This window comes from Dipodomys merriami, unplaced genomic scaffold, assembly GCF_024711535.1.
Source record: "Dipodomys merriami isolate MVZ:Mamm:240054 unplaced genomic scaffold, mDipMer1.0.p SCAF_29, whole genome shotgun sequence".
In the NCBI taxonomy this organism is placed as follows: Eukaryota; Metazoa; Chordata; class Mammalia; order Rodentia; family Heteromyidae; genus Dipodomys; species Dipodomys merriami.
In genome coordinates, this window is record NW_027204381.1 from 19948484 (window position 1) to 19968260 (window position 19777).

Genomic DNA, 19777 nt, shown 5'->3' on the forward strand with positions numbered 1-19777 from the left:
GGAGAGACAACAGGAACGCATAGCGCTGTCAACCCCCTGGCTCAGGACTGCTTGCCAAGTGGGGAAAGACACAGCCCTTCCAAGGCTGCCAGGAGCCGCTAATGGCGTATTTTAGGCCATTATGCCTCAGTGAAGGGCAGTGGATGTTTTATTCCAGACTAGAGAGACGCCCTGGCCATGTCCCTATTTGTTTTTGTGCCAGCCCTGGGGTTTGAACTCGGGGCCTGGGCACTATTGTTTAGCTTTTTTTCTCAAGGTTGGTGCACTACTACTTGAGCCACCACTCCACTTCTGGCTTTTGGGTGGTTAATCAGAGATGAGTTTCACAGACTTTCCTGCCCAGGCTGGTTTGGAACCCAAATCCTCAGATCTCAGCCCCCTGAGTAGCTAGGATTACAGGTGTGAGCCCCCAAGCGCCTGGCTTTTTCTTGCTATGTGGTCCAGGATGGCCTTAGACTCTGTGACCCAGGCTGACCTTGAACTCACAATCCTTTCCCTGGTTTTCCCTCCCTCTTCCTCTTCTCTCCTCCTTCTCCCTTCCCTCTTTTTCCTTTTTTTTTTTTTTTTGCCAGTCCTAGGGCTTGAACTCAGGGTCTGGGTGCTGTCCCTAGCTTCTTAGCATTCTACCACCTGAGCCACAGCACCACTTCTGGCCTTTTCTGTTTATGTGGTACTGAGGAATAGAACCCAGGATTTCATGCATGCTTGGCAAAGCGCTCTACCACTGAGCCACCTTCCTGGCCCGTCCAGCCCTGCTTTTTTGCTGCTTGGAGATGAATCTCATGAAGTTTTCTTCCTGGGCCAGCTCATGAACTTTCCTGGGCTAGCCTCAAACAATCCTCTGGCTTCCAGCCTTCTGAGTCACTAATTATTGCCGGCATGCAAATCACTCTTCTGGGCTCATGTGTTAGTTCTCTGCTGCTGCACAATGATTTATAGCAGAGTTAGCACGCACAACACATCACCTATTTATAGGCCTGAAATTCCAGCACAACTTACCTGGGTTCCCTGTTTGTGGGTTGCATGAGGCACTGCTGACACCCGCTCGGGCTGTGGTCGCATGAGCAGCTTTACTGGGGAGACTCACTCTCAAGCCCCCTCAGACCATTGCCAGACTTTATCTCCTGTGGCCACAGGATTAGGAGCAGAGTTCCTAGCCTGCTGGCTAACAGGCGGGGATTCCACTGTTCCTTGCCAGGTGACCCTCTACCACCAGAAGCTTCTCGACAGCCAGCAGGAGGAGGAAGCATTTCTGACACTGAGAACACTCTTGGAGGTAGACGGCAGGCACTCTAGCCTCTAAGTAAATTACCAGAGCGGGAATGCAACTCAGGATCTAGGTATCTGTCTCCTCTGTCTCCATTCTCCTTTGCTAAGGGTGATGTTGGGCCCACACGGGACTTCAGAGGGAGTGGATTGCAGTCTCCTGAATTTGGAGGCAGGTTTTCTGCAAGTCTTGGACAATCTCCTTAAATTCTGAACTTTACTGGCACCAAATTTTCAGGCACTTCTAGATTCTCCACATCTCACTGAATAAGTGTCCCCATTGCTCAGCGCTCTCCACACCGCACATTCAGGTTTCAGCTGAGTCCAAACAGTGTCAGATTACTTTTTCCCTACAACGTGTGTGTGCTCCCGCAGGCTTGTGTTTGTGTGCACGTGCGCAATGGGGGCGGGTCTTATTATCTGCCCCACCTGGTTCCAAACTCCTAGGTTCAAGGGATCCTGCCACGTCAGCCTCCACCGACTCTGGGACTACAAGCACGTCATCACCCCTGGCTTTCCATGATCTATGTTGTTTTTCCGTAAGAGGCAAAGTACAGAAGTCAACAACAAGAATGGTGACGCTGGGGATGGAATCTAGAACGTGTAGCACATAGCCACCGTCACCCCCCCAGCCCAATGATTGATTGGACAATGTGGATGTCTATATTGCCGAGCCCAGTTTGTTGGTGTTGGACTATTTCTCTAGTTACCTTTTGCACCGTGACAAATGAGTTGTGAGCTGGGTACTGGTGGCTCAGGCCTGTATTCCTAGTTACTACAGAGGCTGAGCTGAGGCTCACAGCTCAAAGCCATCCCAGCAGGAAAGCCAGTCAATCTCCAGTTGGCCACTAAAGGGTCAGGAACATACCTGGGGCTCAAGTGGTAACGCACCAGCCTTGAGCATAATAAAAGACAAGATAGCACCTTGGCCCCGAGTTCAAGCCCCAGAAGCAGCATAAAAACCAAATGAGTTATGGCTGGGCTTGCTGGCACATATGTGTGCAATCCGAGCACTTACTGCAAGTTGAGCCCGGTGTGAGCTCCATAGCAAGGTCCTACCCGCCTCATCCCGTCAACTGTGAACAGCTACTTGGAAGTTGTTCTGTTCATCACCTAGTCATCAATATCATTGTACTTTTTTTTTGTCAGTCATAGGGCCTGAACTCTGGGCCTGGGCGCTGTCCCTCAGCTCTTCAGCTCAAGGCTAGTGCTCTACCCCTTGAGCTACAGTGTCACTTTTCTAGCGGTTTATTGGCGATCTCACAGACTTTCCTGCCAGGGCTGGCTTTGGATGGCAATCCTCAGATCTCAGCCTCCTGAGTAGCTAGCATTCCAGGCATGAGGCACCAGCACCCGGCTCTTCATTGTACCTTATAGTGTCTTCAAATCAGGTAACAGGGCCTCATAGCTTAATTTCCTGTCCCATTCAGGCTCAGAATCAACTTTTGGCTACCTAAATTAAATGTAAATGTATTAATTGTATTAAACCTAAAGATCAAATGCACATCTCTTAACCCATAAACATGGCATCTGATCTCTCATCAGTGTACTTGTTTTCAGCATATTGTATCTATTTTTTTTTGTCTATTTTATCTTAAACCTTTCCTTGGAAAGGGGCATAGGGGGGCAGCTAGAGCTTTTTTTCTTTGGGCCGGTCATGGGGCTTGAACTCTGGGCCTGGGCACTGTCTTTGCGCTCTTCAGCTCAAGGCGAGTGCTCTACTGCTTGAGCCACTTCTGGTTTTCTAGTGGTTTATTGGAGATGAATCTCATAGACTATCTTGCCTGAGCTGGCTTTGAACTGTGATCCCGATTTCAGCCTCCTAAGTAGTTAGGATTACAGGCATGAGCCACCGGTGCTCAGCTACCTAGAGCTTTAAGCATTGTTATTCTTCTAAGTCGAATTGTTTTTGGTGGAGATTGAACTGTGGGGCCCACTGCTTGCTAGGTAAGCACTCTGCTGCTGAACTCCAACCCCACCTCCAGCTTGAGGCCTATTTCTTTCACGTGTGTTTTGTGACGCACTAAACAGTTCGTGTGTTTAGACTTGTACTGGAGAATAATTGTGGGAGGTGGTGACGGAGAATGTCTCCATACGTTCTGGTCCAATAAGTATCTCCCTCCTGAGAGTCTTGCTAGATAAGGAGCCCAGAGCTCAAGTACGGTTGAAAAACGTCTCACTTCACCATCCGAATTCCATACGCAACCTGCTGGAGGGACATACAACACACACACCTTGTGGAGTTCCAGTGGGCTTTTATTGAGATTGAAAAAAAAAAAAATCAAGATTTTACCAGCCATCTTTTTTGAACCTTATAGACTCTGGTCCATATTACGTGTACATAAAACATAACACATCCCAATGAAAACAGAGCCCCACTGGAACAATTGCCAATTAACACAAAGCCAATTTTCCCTTTCCCCGAAATGGTTTCAAAATTTTGGGTTCCCGCGGCTCCCTCCCCGGTAGAACTGGTCCCTTGTGGCTAGGGACATTAGGATTTTCTCCCATTTTTGCTGAACAAAAATTACATTTTTCAAGTTTATTCCAAAAAAGGGAAGCAATTTTGTTTTATCCAAGGACCCCTTCCCAACAACCACTGGTTAAAATACAGCAGGCTGTATCTCAATTGCCCAGCCCTCCCCCCACCCCTGCCCTGCCCTGCCCAGCACTGTCCACGGGAGAATTTAAATACACTTCTGCTGCAGTGTGTCAGCCGCGGAGGGCAGAGGCAGGCGCCAGGCTCTCTCTGACCTCATCGACTGTTACAACCTTTGGACACTGACTCTTTACTCCCAAGATGAGTTTCTACATCAGAGAGAAGTTGATTTTCTTTGGGAGTTTAAAAAATTATCTATGAATATAAAGCAGAACTTATTCAACTCACCAGTCTACTTAAGTTCACCAAAAAGCTGATTTACTTCAGTTCCTGTGAGGCCAATAATTTTGCTTAACGAAGTATTTTGGTGAGAAAAATAATTCCACAATTTTAAAGATCCATGAAAGGTGAAAAATGTAGCGAATTAAAATAACATGGCTTAATTCCCAATAACTCATGTAATCTGTTACTCATCTAGAAGGTCAGGAGTGTGGCTAAAGGCCGTTTCTGATGAGGTTCTGAGCTTCCCAAGTGTTTCCAAATCCTTAGTGCACACACCCTCCCTGTGGGTTGCAGTACCCTCCCTCCCACCCCATTAAAAAAAGAAAAAAAAAAAAAAAAGAAATTAAACCAAGTATTCAGAATGAGATGTTTTGGTTTCAATAGCGTGTGCCCAAAGCTTTGTGCCGAGTTGTCCTGCTCTAGCCCAGCACAACGGCATCAAGCACAAAGCCAGCGGCAGAGGAAAGATGCTCCCATCTCATTCTGAAAGCAAGTATGATGCCCGCCCCCCCCCCCCACCTTTGGATCAACCCTGTATTATGGATGCTGGAGTCCACTGCAAAAAATAAACGCAGGTTTTCCTCCCCGCATTTCCTTCCATGGAAAATCATGTTAAGATGAACTTATCCTATGGGAAAGGAAAGGCAAGAGAAGTTTCACCTTCAGAACTTAGGGGAGTGAAAAACAAAACAGGCCCAGAGGCAGCAGGCGTGTAACAGTCCGTTACCCATCACACAGCTGCATGACCAGGGGTGAAAGCCTGGGTTGGATGTAGTTTTTAGAAACAGAACATAGTTCCCATCCAAATGAACCACTGGAAACATATATAACCATCACGTTCAAGAAAAAAACAAAAACCCAATACTGTAAAGAATCTGAGGACCATTTCCAATAGAAATAATGTTCCTTATTGTAGGGGATAAAAAAAGAAAGAAAGAAAAAAATAAGACCAGGCTTAGTCCTGGTCTTCAGAGCATCTTTCCATTTAGCTGTTCCTATTCGACTCAAGTACCAAAACTGGGCAGCTGCCTCCAACCACGGTGTCCCAGACAAGTGCCTCTCCTCCCAGAGGCTGTACTTCAGTAATACTTTCAATTCAAGTCTGTGCTTTAAGAGGGACCACAGGTATGTGGCACCAGGCAGAGCAGTCTAAGGGTGGCAAAGACGACTGCACTTTTTGTTTAATCACCCCACACTCCCAGGCGAGATACAAAATGGATTTATATTCCTTTGTGTTCTACATAAATGATCCCTCTTACCTCGCCGGGGGGTGGGGGTGGGGTGGGAGGGTGGGGGAAGGGGGGGTGCAGAGAGCTGCATCAGTACAAGGTAAGATTGTTGGTCAAAAGGTGACACTGCAAGTCCCCTCCCCCACCCATCCCTGGAAAAGGTATTTCTTCAATTAGGTTTGCATTTAATAACCAACACTGACCTGATAGAGCATCTATGACTTGGGGGGTTTGTGCTGCGCAGCTCTGGCTACAGTTAAGGAGTTACAGGGCTGTGTGTGATCAGGAGGCATCTGTAGGATTTTAATCCTCAAGGAATTTTGGGCAAGTCACAAAGTTTTGCTTAGAACTAGGCAGTCAAAAAAGCAACTTTGAATAACTGATTTCTTTATCCAGATGAATTAAGCACAAAGCATATGCAGAAATTTTCTTGTAATAAGGTTCTGAATACAATGGGAATATGGAAATCAACTTTTTAAATTTATTTTTTGCTGTTTTTTGTTCTCTAGATGCCTCCTGATTGACCTAGTACACTGGGTTAAAAGGGAATTAAAAACATTTTTTTTTTAAAAAAAAGTTCACTGGTTTTGATTCATCTCACTCCTTTTGCCTGGAGATCAGGCCAAACATCAAGCATGTTGGGAGGGGCACAATTTAAAGCAACACTATTGACTGTAAAGTATCTGCCAGCAATTTACAACGCAAAATGACAGGCAACAGTTCTTGTCAAAACGCAAGAGGATGCAAGCAGCTTTCTGTAGCATGAGTAACAGCTCTCAGGGGTTGCCCGTTCCTGCAAAAGTTTTTCTATCAAGATGGGCAGAGGGCAACACATGTACACACTATAGGAGATGATCCACAGAAAACTAACCTCCAATCTGCTATCCTTACCAAAGTCGACAATGGCTAGTAAGCTCAAACTCCAATCCATGCCTTCTAATACTCTGTTCATAGACACTGCCACTCAACAGAATCCCCGCACGACAAGGAAGGTGAATCCTTTGGCAGAATTTGTAAGGTTCCTCTCTTAGAAAAGGAGAGGTCAAATCAGAGACCTTCATAAAAAAATCATCTTGAATCATAGCTATTAGAAGCTTGCTTGCTTTCTGGTAAGACTTATTTTAAATGTATTGAGACAGTGTGACAGCAAGCAAACAGTGCATCCCAGACACCTGGGCTCCTTTTCTAGCATGGGGACAACAGACACCCACTCTACAGCAACAGGCCAAAGTACTTTTTAGAATTTAGTGTTGCAGAAAACTGAGCCCCTCTCATCTTTAGCTGCTCTCATAATCACTCGAATCCCCTTAATCCCAGCAACCTTCATCCAAAAAAAATAATATATATATATGTATATATATATATATATATATATATGAACCCAGAAAAAAACTTATTTACAAAGTTTATACAAGTATACACACCCAATTTTCTATGGGACACGCTTTGCCACAGAGGAAAGAGGGTCAAGGCTCTGACATGTCTACACATCAAGTGCCATACTGCTAATGGAGACGTATGTAAACCAGTCTTTAGTGTTCTGTGGTAGAGCACAAAGGCCTGTCATATGGCTCCTGCAATGATAGACTGCTCTTTCCTTTGGGAGCAAGGATGGATCTACTCAGCCCAGAAGAAATCTTTACTTGGGATTGATTTTTTTTTTTTTTAAATACATGTATTTACAGTGCGGATGAACTGCAGTTGCATATCAACTCCTCCAAATAGAGAAAAAGAAAATGGTGTTAACGTTACTAGTAAGATTCATCTTCCAGCCCTGGGCTTGAGTAGAACAGGAAGAGACACACTTTATAACTTGAAACCAAATGAACAGACAAAATTTTAAAAAGAAAAGAAAAAAGAAAAAAAATTACTTTGTTGATTCCTTGGGCTGTGTCTAAAAGATGATATTGTGAATGGTCTCATAGCATAAGGCACTTCGCACAAATAAGTAATAAGCTCTTCAGGCTTAAAAACGGATGACTAATCAGGGAGAAGTTGAAATGCACTCGAGACAGCTGTTGGAGAATTCTGAAGATGTAGACAAGCTTGTGTGTTCATCAACATTCTTCTCTTTTTAGGGTTTCTCCCTTTCTCTTCTTTCCTCCTTTCTTGTCCCCATTCCCCAGGAAACATTTTTAAAAACCAGCAGTTAGTGCAACTAATGTTCAGTCGGCACAGTGCAAACAAGTGGAACAAAAAGGTAGAGTTCTTCTTTTCAGTTTCTTTCTCTTCACCAGTTTAAAAAAAAGAAAAACGTATTTTAAGTCTTCATAGTTCCAAAATAAAAGATGAAAAACCCACAAGAGAAGAGCATCCCACCCAAAAAGCATTAAGTCGCAGATCCAAAGGAGCCTTCTGTTGTCAATGCCTATAGAAAGCAAATAAAAAAAAATCTGCAATCAGCAATACAAAGCCAGTGTGCACAAAGTCTGCATGCAGAGGTATTCAATTCTCCCTAGTAATGTAATATTGGCCCCTGTTCCCCAAGAGAATCCACTGGTAACAATGATGGAATTTCTCCTAAGCATCCCTGAGGCAGATCTTTTGAGTACTGCTGACAGGCCCTCCCTCAAATCTGACTAGTTTTGTTTGTTCAAGAGTTTGTATTTGGGGCTGGGAAGGTGGCTCAGTGGTAGAGCGCTTGCCATGCATGCATGAGGCCCTGGGTTTGATTCCTCAGTACCACTTAAGCAGAAAAGGCTGGAAGTGGTGCTGTGGCTCAAGTGGTAAAGCACTAGCCTTGAGCTGAAGAGCTGAGAAGACAGAGCCCAAGCCCAGAAATCAAGCCCCACGACAAAAAAAAAAAAAGAAAAAAAAAAGAAAACGCTGGGCGCTGGTGGCTCACGCCTGTAATCATAGCTACTCAGGAGGCTGAGATCTGAGGATTTCGGTTCAAAGCCAGCCCGGGCAGGAGAGACTGTGAAACTCCTATTTCCAATAAACCACCAGAAAACCGGAAGTGGCGCTGTAGCTCAAGTGGTAGAGCACTTGCCTTGAGCTGAAGAGCTGAGGGACAACGCCCAGGCCCAGAGTTCAAGCCCTACGGCCGACAAAAAAAAGAAAAGAAAAAGAAAAAAAAACTTGACATTTAACATAGAAAAAACAATTTGAAAATTCTGGCGGTAGTGGTGTTTGAACTTCCTAGAAGGGCACTCTACCATTTAATGCTCTTCTTTGCTTTATTTTTCCTACCTATGCCTCCTAGTCCTCAAAATGTCTGCCTCCTAAGTAGCAGGGATGGGCAGCATGTGCCACCATGAGAGCCTGGTGCCAGTGGCCCATGCCTGTAATCCTAGCTACTCAGGAGGCTGAGATCTGAAGATCAAAGTTCAAAGCAGCCAGAGTAGAAAAGTCTATGGGACTCCTATCTCTAATTAAACTCCAGAAAATGGGCAGTGACACTATGGCTCTAAGTGGTTGTGCACTTACCTACCTGGAGCAAAAGAGCACAGGAGACAGAGCCCAGGCCCTGAGTTCAAACCCCACAACTGACAAAAAGTTAATAAAAAAAAAAAAAATGTTGATAGGGTCTTGCCATGATCCCAGGATTACTCCTTCCTCAATCTCCAGCATGAAGAGGTTCTATTTTTCAGTGGTACTAGGGTTTGAATTCAGGGCCTTACATTTTGCTAGGTAGGTACTCTACTGCTGAGCACACTCCTAGCTCTTTTATATGGTTATTTTTGAGATAGGGTCTCATTTTCTGCTTGGGCCACAATCTACCTTAATTACTATTATTATTTTTTGGGGTCTGGCCGTGGGGCCTGAACTCTGGGCCTGGGCGCTGTCCCTCAGCTCTTCAGCTCAAGGCTAGCGCTCTACCACTTGACCCACAGCGCCACTTCCGGCTTTTTTCTTTTTGCTTATGTGGTGCTGAGGAATCGAACCAGGGCCTCAGGCATGCAAGGCAAGCGCTCTACCACTGAGCCACCTTCCCAACCTCTCTACCTTAATTATTTAAGGCTTCTCATCATAACTAGCTAGACTGGCTTTAAAATGGAATCCTGCCAACTTCAGCATCCCAAGTAGCTGGGATTATGTATTTCATTATAGAATATATTAATACTAATATACATGTACCTTCTTCCTACTTGATGCAATAGGTGTGCATTAAAGACAAATTTGGTTTCCCAAAATAAGACTATTTGGGGGAGCAATTTTCAGTATGAAAATGTTTTCTGCTTTTTTTCCTTTATACTCAGTTGCCTGCAGGATTTTTTTTTTTTTTTTGGTTGGTTATGGGGCTTGAACTCTGGGCCTGGGTGCTGTCCCTGAGCTCTTCAGCTCAAGGCTAGCACTTGAGCCACAGCACCACTTCCAGTTTTCTGTTGGTTTTTACTGAGGTAAGAGTCTCCTGGACTTTCCTGTCCAGGCTGGCTTTGACCTGCCATCAGCTCTCAACCTCCTTAGTAGAGGCCTGAGCCACCGGCGCCTGGCTTTGCCTGTGTTTTAAAGTGGAAATTTATAAATACATGATCAGAGTTATGAGGATGTCCACTTTCATATCCCTTACAACCCCAGAATTTTTTTTTTTGGGGGGGGGCTGGGAATTGAGCTCATGACCTTGAAAATACTAGACAAGTATTTTACCACTAAGCAACAAACACCCTTAGTCCTTGTTTTTTGAGACAAGATAGTTTTTTGAGGTTGAGGCTGGCTATGAGTTTTTGATTCCATTGTGTCTCCCTTAGGAGTACTGTAATTATAGGTGCTGCACACCTGTAACTCCTTTCTTCTTTGTTGACCCTTTGGCTGTGGTTAGAATGCAATTAACAAATCTCAACTTTAAGCAACATAGGCTGTTTAGGCTTTTAGATGTTTTCCTAAAAAAAGAAAAAAACTGGGGGAAGGGGGAGGTTTTATTGTGGGCTTGAACCTGGGGCCTGGGCACTCTCCCGGAGGTCTTTTTGCTCAGGGTTTGCACACTACCACTTTTGAGCCACAGTACCACACTTGTGGTTTTCTGGTGGTTAATTGGAGAAAAGTCGGGTGGAATTTCCTGTCTGGGCTGGCTTTGAACCGTAATACTGAGATCTTGGCATCCTGAGTAGTTAAGATTATAGGTGTGAGCCACTGGTGTCATCCAGCTGCATTGGATGGATGGTAATTTCCAAATTATACTGACCACCTGACCTATTATTGTAACTTAAGAGTTTTCAAATTTGGTAGAGTGGCTCTGTATTATTGCCTCATTCAAGAGATGTTTGCTACTTAATCTTATTTATGTCAATTTGTGTTTTATTTTATATTGCGTGTTGTACATGGTAGGACACCAGAAAAGATCTTAATTTCTTAACTTGGAGATTCAACTCCTTTCAGATATATACATACATGCTTGTTAGGGTTTTTCATCTTCTACAGGCTCGCTGTGGTATTCTGCCACATACAGGCTCTTGTCAATGTTGCTTGGGATGGGTTTGATTTCAGTTCCCAGCTGCTCCTCAATACTTTTCAGGTTGAAGCGATCATCATATGTGATCAAGTTGATGGCTAAGCCAAGATGACCAAAGCGACCTAAAATGTGTTTAAATTAAATATGAAAACCACACATGTGCAAGTCTTTAATTGAAGAAAAACACAGAATTAACACATCCGTTCTGAGTGCCATTCTGAATAGAAGAAAACACTTCTTTTAAGTTTTCCAGTCCACAACAGAATAGGTAGCTGAAGTAAGTTCCTTATGTATGGATTTAATTAATCTCAGAAGGAAGCATTTCAGGGGGAAATAAAGCAACTGCTCTGAACAGTCTTTTTTTAGCAATCAATCTTTAAATAATACAGTTCAACTACTTTCATAACACACTATATTAAGTATTACAAGCAAGCTAGAGATAATTGTTTACAAATATCCAGACTGAGCCCTGGAACAAGCCCACAAAAGGTACTACTACTACCCGAGCATCCCAGGAACAGTTGGACTTTTCTTCTTCAAATGACAAAATGGATGCTAATTTGTGTCAAAAGTTACCACAACACTAACAGTTCCATCTAATGAAAAGTTTTCAGGTAGTAATTTCATCTCAAATTAAGTAGTAGTAATTAACTTTAACTTTTCTCTCCTTTTTTAAAAAAGAGTCTTGTTATGTATTTCAGATTAGCCTTAAACTTCAGAACCCAGTTAGTAATATAGCAGAATATTAGCCCTAAATAACAACCTGAATTAGTGTTAACTCACTTGTTTCTCATATCTACCACATTCTATCTCACAAATAATCAAAATTTGATGACTAGAGTTCTTAGAAATTATTTCCATCAAAATCATCCCATTTTCCTTACCTGATCTTCCAATACGATGAAGATAGGTCTCTGCCAGCTTTGGGAAGTCAAAGTTTATTACCACATTCACAGCTTGTATATCAATACCTCGGGTAAACAGATCTTAAAAAAAAAAAAATTTTATCAATCAACTCAGCCATGCCTCTAAGTCCAGAGATAGACTGTAATGACTCATGAAACTATAAATTCATAAATGGGCTCCAGGAGTAACCAGTAATTTCCTATCACCTATTTTCTAATATTTAACCCAAGTTTGTAAACTCAGAATAAAGTAATTTTACTAACCATTTATGCCTTTAGAATTCATTTATCATATTTGTAAGGGATACGAAGCTAATATGTAAAATTTCCCGTTCCTTTCTACTCCCACAATTAGTATGCAAATTCAAACTCTGAAAAAAAAAAGGGGGTAACTAGGTTTCCTTGCTCCTATTTCTACTCAAAAAAAATCCATGACGGTTAGAATGACTTCCAATTTACTGTTCTAAATATCCAATACTTTAAAGTCCTCTATGCCATTTTGGTCCTAATTTATTTCTCTAATAAATCTCCGGTCTTTATTTCTACCAAATTAACTCCCTTTTTCTTTCTTAAAGCTCTCTTTGTAGACCTATATGGACCATTTAAAAATTTATAATCACCTAATTTAAAATTCTTTTCAGGGTGCTAGTAGCCTGTGACTGTAATCTTAGCTACTCAGGAGGCTGAGATAAGAGGACTGCAGTTCAAAGCCAGCCCAGGCAGCCACTTGAGTGGTAGAGCTAACTATGTCCTCTCTATATCTGTAACTTATATAAATAAATAAACAAACAAATAAGCCTATAAATTAGCCTATTAAAATAGTAGTCATTGGGCTGGGAATGTGGCTTAGTGGAAGAGCGCTTGCCTAGCATGCATGAAGTCCTGGGTTCGATTCCTCAGTACCACATACACAGAAAAAGCCAGAAATGCCACTGTGGCTCAAGTGGTAGAGTGCTAGCCTCGAGCACAGAGAGGCTCAGGGACAGTGCCTAGGGCCTGAGTTCAAGCCCCAGGATCAAAAAAAAGGGAGAGACATATGTGTACAAAGTCTAAAATATTAAAAAGACATTTCTGCAAAAAAAAAAAAAGTGCAAGTATTGCCATAAATACTATTTCTTTCATCCCTACTCCTTAAAGAGGTGGCATTTTATATATTCTTACACACACACACACACATATATATATATATATATATAGTTATGCAGTGCTTATTAGTTGATTTATTACAGAACTAGAGATCAAAGCTCTTATTAGGAAACACGCTTAGCCCTGCAGTGCTTAACATTTTATAAACTGTTTGAAAAATCAGAAGACAAAACATGGCACATATTCTATATATAACCACATATATGGCATATAGTCTATAATTTCTGCTACTTGGGAGGCTGAGGCAAGATCATAAGTTCCAGGCTACCTTGGGCATCTTGGCGAGAACCATGCCTTAAAAAGAAAAAGAAAAAGAAAAAAAGGATGTGAAGACTAAAGCCCACACTGTGTAATCTTAGCTACTCAGAAGACGTGAGGAGCCAGCAGGACAGGAAAGTACTTAAGACTCTTATCTCTAAGCATCACAAAAGTTGGAAGTGGGGTTGTGTCCAGTGTTAGAGTACTAGGCTTTGAGCAGAAAAGCTCAAACAGAGTTTATGCCCCAAGACTGAGATGCAAAGATAGGGATATATCTCAGTGATAAGAAGAGTTCTTCTCTGGTGGAGGGGAGGAAGGGGAGAGGAGTGTATTTGTGGAGGTGGGAGGGAAGGGATGGTAGGGGAAAAACAAAGGAGGAGACAACGATATTTGATAAGAAATGTACTCATTACCTTGCTCATGTAACTGTAACCTCTCTGTACATTATATTCACAATAAAAAGAAACTTATTTTAAAAAAAAGGAGTCGGGTGCTGGTGGCTCACACCTATAATCCTAGCTACTTAGGAGGCTGAGATCTGAGGATCACAGTTCAAAACCAGCCCGGACAGTAAAGTAGTAAAGTCTGTCAGACTCTTATCTTCAATAAGCCACCAGAAAACCAGAAGTGGTGCTGTGGCTCAAGTGGTAGAGCCCTAGCCTTGAGCTGAAGATCTGAGGGACAGCGCCCAGGCCCAAAGTTCAAGCCCCACAACCGACCAAAAAAAAAAAAAAGGAGAGTGCTTGTCAGATATGAGTGGTGTCCCAGGTTCAATCCCCAGTATGGAGACAGGAGCAAGGAAAAAAACATCAGCACTCAAATACATATGATATGAGGGACTTGCAAATAATTAAAATTAAAACCAATTAGCTAGTACAACAATTCATATCAATGTCCAAATGTTATAATTACTAAAAGCATTTTCCTTTTTCTTCTTTTTTGGGGGTATTAGGGATTGAACCCACAGTCTAACCTCAATGTATTTCTTTTTCAAAAAATAAAGCTGGGCACTGGTGGCTCACGCCTGTAATCCTAGCTACTCTGAGATCTGAGGATTGCTGTTCAAAGCCAGGCCAGGCAGGAAAGTCCATGAGATTCTTACCTACAAAACCACTAGAAAAACTGAAGTGGCACTGTGGCTCAAGTGGTAGAGCGCTAGCCTTGAGCTGAAGAGCTCAGGGACAACCAGCGCCCAGGCCCAGAGTTCAAGTCCCATGACAATAAATAAATAAATAAATAAAAATTCATTTGCCTGGTGGCAAATGGTACTTTCTAAATGCCTACAAATCCTGAATTACTTTAAGGTAACTATATAAACAACTCACCATTAACCACTGAACCAGGTCAGAAATTATCCTAGAATATAGCTTCCTCAAATGCAGGGAAAAATTTAATAAATATGAAACATATACACAAATATTTTGTCATAATTTCCCAAAGTATACAAAGGGTTGGGGATGTAGCTTAGTGGTAGAGCACTTGTCTAGAATTACTAGGCCATGAGATTGGTCCCCAGCACTACAAAAAGGAGGAGAAGCAAGTATCTAGCAGAGTAAATACTTGAAGACTATCAATAAATAGCTATTTAGAACTTGTAAGTTATACACGCAAAAGAGAATGAGAGAAAAAGTATGATTTGTTTCTTAATCAAAGGGGGGAAAAATGAAGACTTAAAGTCTAACCTTAAACCTCGTGAGACCACTAAAATAAGTATTTCATAATAATTCTCTGTATTTCTGATAAAATAAGCACAAATATATTCATAGTTTAATTATCCTTTCAGATGTAGGGCTAAGAAGCAAGACAAATTAGAAGAATGGAAGATATTATATATATATATATTTTTTTTTTTTCTTGTCTATTAGAGTTTGAACTCAAGACCTGTTTGCTGCCCTGAGATTTTTTCTACTCAAGGCTAGCACACTACCACTTGAACCACAGCACTAATTCCACCTTTGAGCAGTTTACTGGAGATAGAATCTCATGGCAGGAGCTGGGAATGTAGCTTAGTGGTAGAGTGCTTGCTTAGAATGCATGATGCTCTGGGTTTGATTCCTCAGTACTACATAGAAAAAGGTGGAAGTGGCACTGTGGCTCAGGTGGTAGAATGCTAATCTTTTTTTTTGGTCCGGTCATGGGGCCTGAACTTTGGGCCTGGGCGCTGCCCCTCAGCTCTTCAGCTCAAGGCTAGCGCTCTATCTCTTGAGCCACAGCGCCACTTCCGGGTTTTTTCTTTTTGCTTATGTGGTGCTGAGGAATTGAACACAGGGCCTCATGCATGCAAGGCAATGCTCTACCACTGAGCCATCTTCCCAGCCCCTAGAATGCTAATCTTGAGTAAGAGAAGCTCAGGGACAGTGCCCAGGCCCTGAGTTCAAGCCCCAGGACTGGCAAAAAAAAAAGTCTCTTGGCCGGGCGCCAGTGATTCACACCTGTAATACTAGCTACTCAGGAGGCTGAGATATGAGGATCACAGTTTGAAACCAGCCAAGGGCAGAAAAATCTGAGAGACTTATCTCCAATAAACTGCTCAGAAAAACCCAGAAGTGGCACTGTGGCTCAAGTGATAATGTTAGCTTTGAGCACAAAGAGGCTCAGGCCCTGGAGTCAAGAGACAGGAATGCCACCTGCTCCCCCCGCCCCCCCCCCCCAGCCAAAAAAAGTACCATGGACTACTCTGCCCAGGCTAGCTTTGAACCACAACCTTCAGACCTCAGTGTCCTTAGTAGCTAGGATTACAGGTATGAGCCACAGGCACCAAGCCTATATATATCCCCCCCCCCCCCCTGGCAGAAAAGTGCTTATGTGGGGACAACACACTGCCTGCCCTGCACGAGTTGGAGGCTTGTGGAGAGAGAAGAGGTACATACATTTTCTTAATGCTTATAAATTATCAAATTAATAATCACTGGACTCATTTCTACAACAGCATTTTTATAAAATTTCTGATCTTGGAATATTCCACATGTGGATCTAGGTGGTGGTTATGAGTCTATACATGTATGAGAATGTATCAAGTAACATACCTGAAATTAGTATTCTTACTTATATGCATATGCTTCAGTTCAATTCTAGTTGTTACTCATAAACTTAGATTATATATTGTCATACCAATAGTAAGACTAGATACCAACTGCAGAAAAGGGAGTGCAATGAATCTATTTACTTTATCTGATTTGATGACCTATCTGCCTCCCAGTGTTTTGGTGGGTCACAGGGCTTGAACTCAGGGCCTGGGCTCTTCTCTGAGCTTTTTTTGGTTGGTTGTGGGGCTTGAACCCTGGGCCCAGGAGTTGTCCCTCAGTTCTTCAGCTCAAGGTGAGTGCTCTAGCACTTGAGCCACAGCGCTACTTCTGTTTTTCTGGTGGCTTATTGGCGATAAGAGTCTCATGGACTTTCCTGCCTGGGCTGGCTTTGAACGGTGATCCTCAGATCTTAGCCTCCTGAGTAGCTAGGATTATAGGCGTGAGCCATTGGCACCTGGCTTCTCTGAGCTTTTTTGCTCAAGTCTAGTGGCTCTACCACTTTGAGCCCTAAGAGCCACTTTCAGTTTCTTAGCAGTTAATTGGAAATAAGAGTCTTTTGGACTTTCCTGCCACTGCTGGCTTTGAATCACAATCTTTAGATCTCAACCTTGAGTAGCTAGAATTATAGGTGTAAGCAACCCAGCACCCAGCCCCACTTTTTCTTTTGATAGTAAAGTAACACAAAATATACTCTAGCCTCTAGCACTGCTGCTGGTGGAGGAAAAAAATAAAGACTATTTCTAAAACATATTCTTCTAATCCTTTTCTGTTATCTTATTCCTATATGCTTAAACCATTAAGAAAACACAAAAATTCCAAAACTAGTTTAAAACCCCAAAATGAGTGCCAGAACAAATCTGAAGATTCAGATAAAGGGCCCCATTTTAAAGGCTGGGAAGGTGGCTCAGTGGTAGAGCGCTTGCCTTGCATGGATGAGGCCCTGGGTTTGATTCCTCAGCACCACATAAGCAAAGAGAAAAAAGCCGTAAGTGGCGGTATGGCTCAAGCGGTAGAGCGCTAGCCTTGAGCTGAAGAGCTGATGGATAGCACCCAGGCCCAGAGTTCAGGCCCTATGACCGGATCCCCGCAAAAAAAAAAAAAAAAAAAAAAAAAAAAGGGCCCCATTTTAGTAGTAACTAGAGTTCTCTAATTCAGAAACTGTTGAAGTGGCAATAAGGTATGCCACATTAGGCTATATTGTGTAAAATGAAGAAAGCAAATCCAGAATTAGGAAGGAAACAGTATAAATAAAATACTTACCAGTGCAAACAAGATTGCGGCATAAGCCATTTCGGAAATCATGAAATACACGATTTCGATGTTCCTGTGGGGGGCGGGAGAAGCACTCCATTAATTAACATTTTTTCATCTTTTTCTCCTATCCGATCAGTATTTCATAACCCTGACTAAATCTATGACAGTATTTTTTTAAAAAAAAAATATCAGTCGTGGGACTTTTAACAACTCAGGGCCCAAATGCTATCCCTGGAGCTTTTGTGCTTATGACTAGTGCTCTACCATTTGAGCTCCAGCTCCACTTCTAGCTTTTCGGTGGTTTACTGCAGATCAGAGTCTTGCAGACTTTCCTGCCCAGACTGGCTTTGAACCACAATCCTCAGATCTCAACCTCCTGAGTAGCTAGGATTATGGGTATGAGCCACTAGTAACCGACCTCAAGAGCTTTTTGGGGGAGTAGGTGATGGGACCTGAACTCTGGGCCTGGGCGCTGTCCCTCAATTTTTCAGCTCGAGGGTAGTGCTCTACCACTGGAGCTACAGCACCATTTCCCGCTTTGTCTCTTTATGTGGTGCTGAGGAATCAAACCCAGGACCACATGCATACAAGGCAAGCACTCTACCACTGAGCCACCTTCCCAGCCCTCAAGAGCTTTCTATAGTAAATGTTCTGTATCTATCTATACACTCCATGAGTATCTAACTGAACACTTGAAATTTGGTTAGCCTTATTTCATTTTAACTGATTTACATTGCTATTTGTGGCTGTTTTTTTTATTGGTCACTGGGCTTGAACTCAGGAACTGAATGCTGTCCCTGAGCTCTTCAGCTCAAAGCTAGTTCTCTACCTCTTGAGCAACAGTGCCATTTCCAGTTTTCTGGTGGTTAAGTGGAGATAAGAGTCTCAAGGATTTCCTTGCCCAGGTTTGCTTTGAACTGCGATCCTCAGATTTCAGCTCCTGAGTAGCTAGGATTACAGGCGTGAGACACTGGTGCCCCGCAGCTACTGGTTATTATAATAAACAGTATACACTTAAGAGATTATCTTACATATTTCACTTGTAAACTCAATACTCCTAACTACCTTATAAGGTATGAATATGTACTATAAACCCATTTTTAGAGAATTCAACCTCAGAGAGTTAACTAAAAGGAATAATCTTATAGTTACTGAAAATAGTACACAATAGTAGTACATTCCATACCCCTCTTGATTGTAACCAGAGATTGACCCCAAGGCCTTCTCTATCACTAAGGTATACCAAGAATAATTTATCCTTAAACACAGAAATCTGGAAGGGCATCAAAAGCAAGCAAAATCCAAGAAATATTTAAGGAAACATTTTTGGTTAAATCTGTGAAAGTTCTACTTTTACACTTACCTGCCTCATTTTAGCATGGATATAGAAGCAAGAATAACCCAGCTGAGAAATCTTCTTGGCTAGCAATTCAACTCGCTGAGAGGAGTTGCAGAAAATGATCGACTGGTTTATCTGAAGCTAAGCACAGGAAAAAATACATTTGAGAAGGAAAAATAATGCCTTCATTTGTTTTGTCAAATCTTGAAGGTAGTAGCTGGCCAATAGCATGTGTTAAAATTCAGAATCTTATGATGTAAGAGATAGAGTTGTAAAAACTACACATTTTGTTCTCCAATAGTTGTAGATAATAGTTTATGTTTTCGCAATAGAGTATGTGTTAGGGTCACATATTTGCCAACAAGAGTGAAACAGTTGATTCTTTCACATCTCATGCAACAGGGGCTGGGAAGGTGTCTCAGTAGTAGAGCGCTTGCCTTGCATGCATGAGGCCCTGGGTTCGATTCCTCAGCACCACATAAGCAAAAAGAAAAAAGCCAGAAGTGGTGTTGTGGCTCAAGTGGTAGAGCGCTAGCCTTGAGCTGAAGAGCTGAGGGACAGCGCCCAGGCCCAGAGTTCAGGCTCCATGACCGACAAAAAAAAAAAAAAAAAAAAAAAGATGCTGTAAGACTCTCTTGTTTTACTAGAACTGAGTGATGGGTAATATGTACAGCAGAATCCTACTTACCCTGGAGAAGAGTGTGTTGAGGCAGTGTACTTTTTGGCGCTCAGTTACATAAGCATAGTACTGGGTTACTCCCTTCAGAGTCAGTTCCTCCATCAGGTTAATCTCATAGGGTTTCTGCAAATGGGAATTCTACCAAAAACAAGAAGTCATAAATGATACCAGTTCTCCTCCTAAAATTCAAAATACGTATATTTCTGTCTTTTGCTCTAAGTGATGTGCCTCTCTTCAAACCAAGTACATAGAAAAGAAATGTAGTAACATAAAATGGGAGGCTTCAGATTGAAAAGTGTGTACGAGTTAGTATTTTGTTTTCTATGTGAAAAAAAGTTGTGACCAACTACCCACCATCACTGAAGCATCTTAAACTGACATTAAATACTAAAGTAGGAAACA

The 19777-nt window shown here is 42.4% G+C and overlaps 1 protein-coding gene across 4 annotated transcripts in view; it reads right to left on the reverse strand.

The window, feature by feature from the left end:
- Window positions 1-3501: 3501 nt before the first annotated feature.
- Window positions 3502-19777, reverse strand: part of LOC138838992 (probable ATP-dependent RNA helicase DDX6) — a 41777-nt gene continuing 25501 nt past the window's right edge. For all 4 annotated transcript variants that reach the window (XM_070038616.1, XM_070038617.1, XM_070038615.1 and 1 more), the window contains exons 9-14: window positions 19385-19513; window positions 18721-18837; window positions 17364-17427; window positions 11653-11754; window positions 10708-10890; window positions 3502-7744 (exon numbers count right to left, since the gene is read on the reverse strand). In XM_070038616.1, coding sequence (XP_069894717.1) covers window positions 10715-10890; window positions 11653-11754; window positions 17364-17427; window positions 18721-18837; window positions 19385-19513 — 588 coding nt within the window. In that variant the 3' untranslated portion in view covers window positions 3502-7744; window positions 10708-10714. The remainder of the gene's footprint in view (window positions 7745-10707; window positions 10891-11652; window positions 11755-17363; window positions 17428-18720; window positions 18838-19384; window positions 19514-19777) is intronic.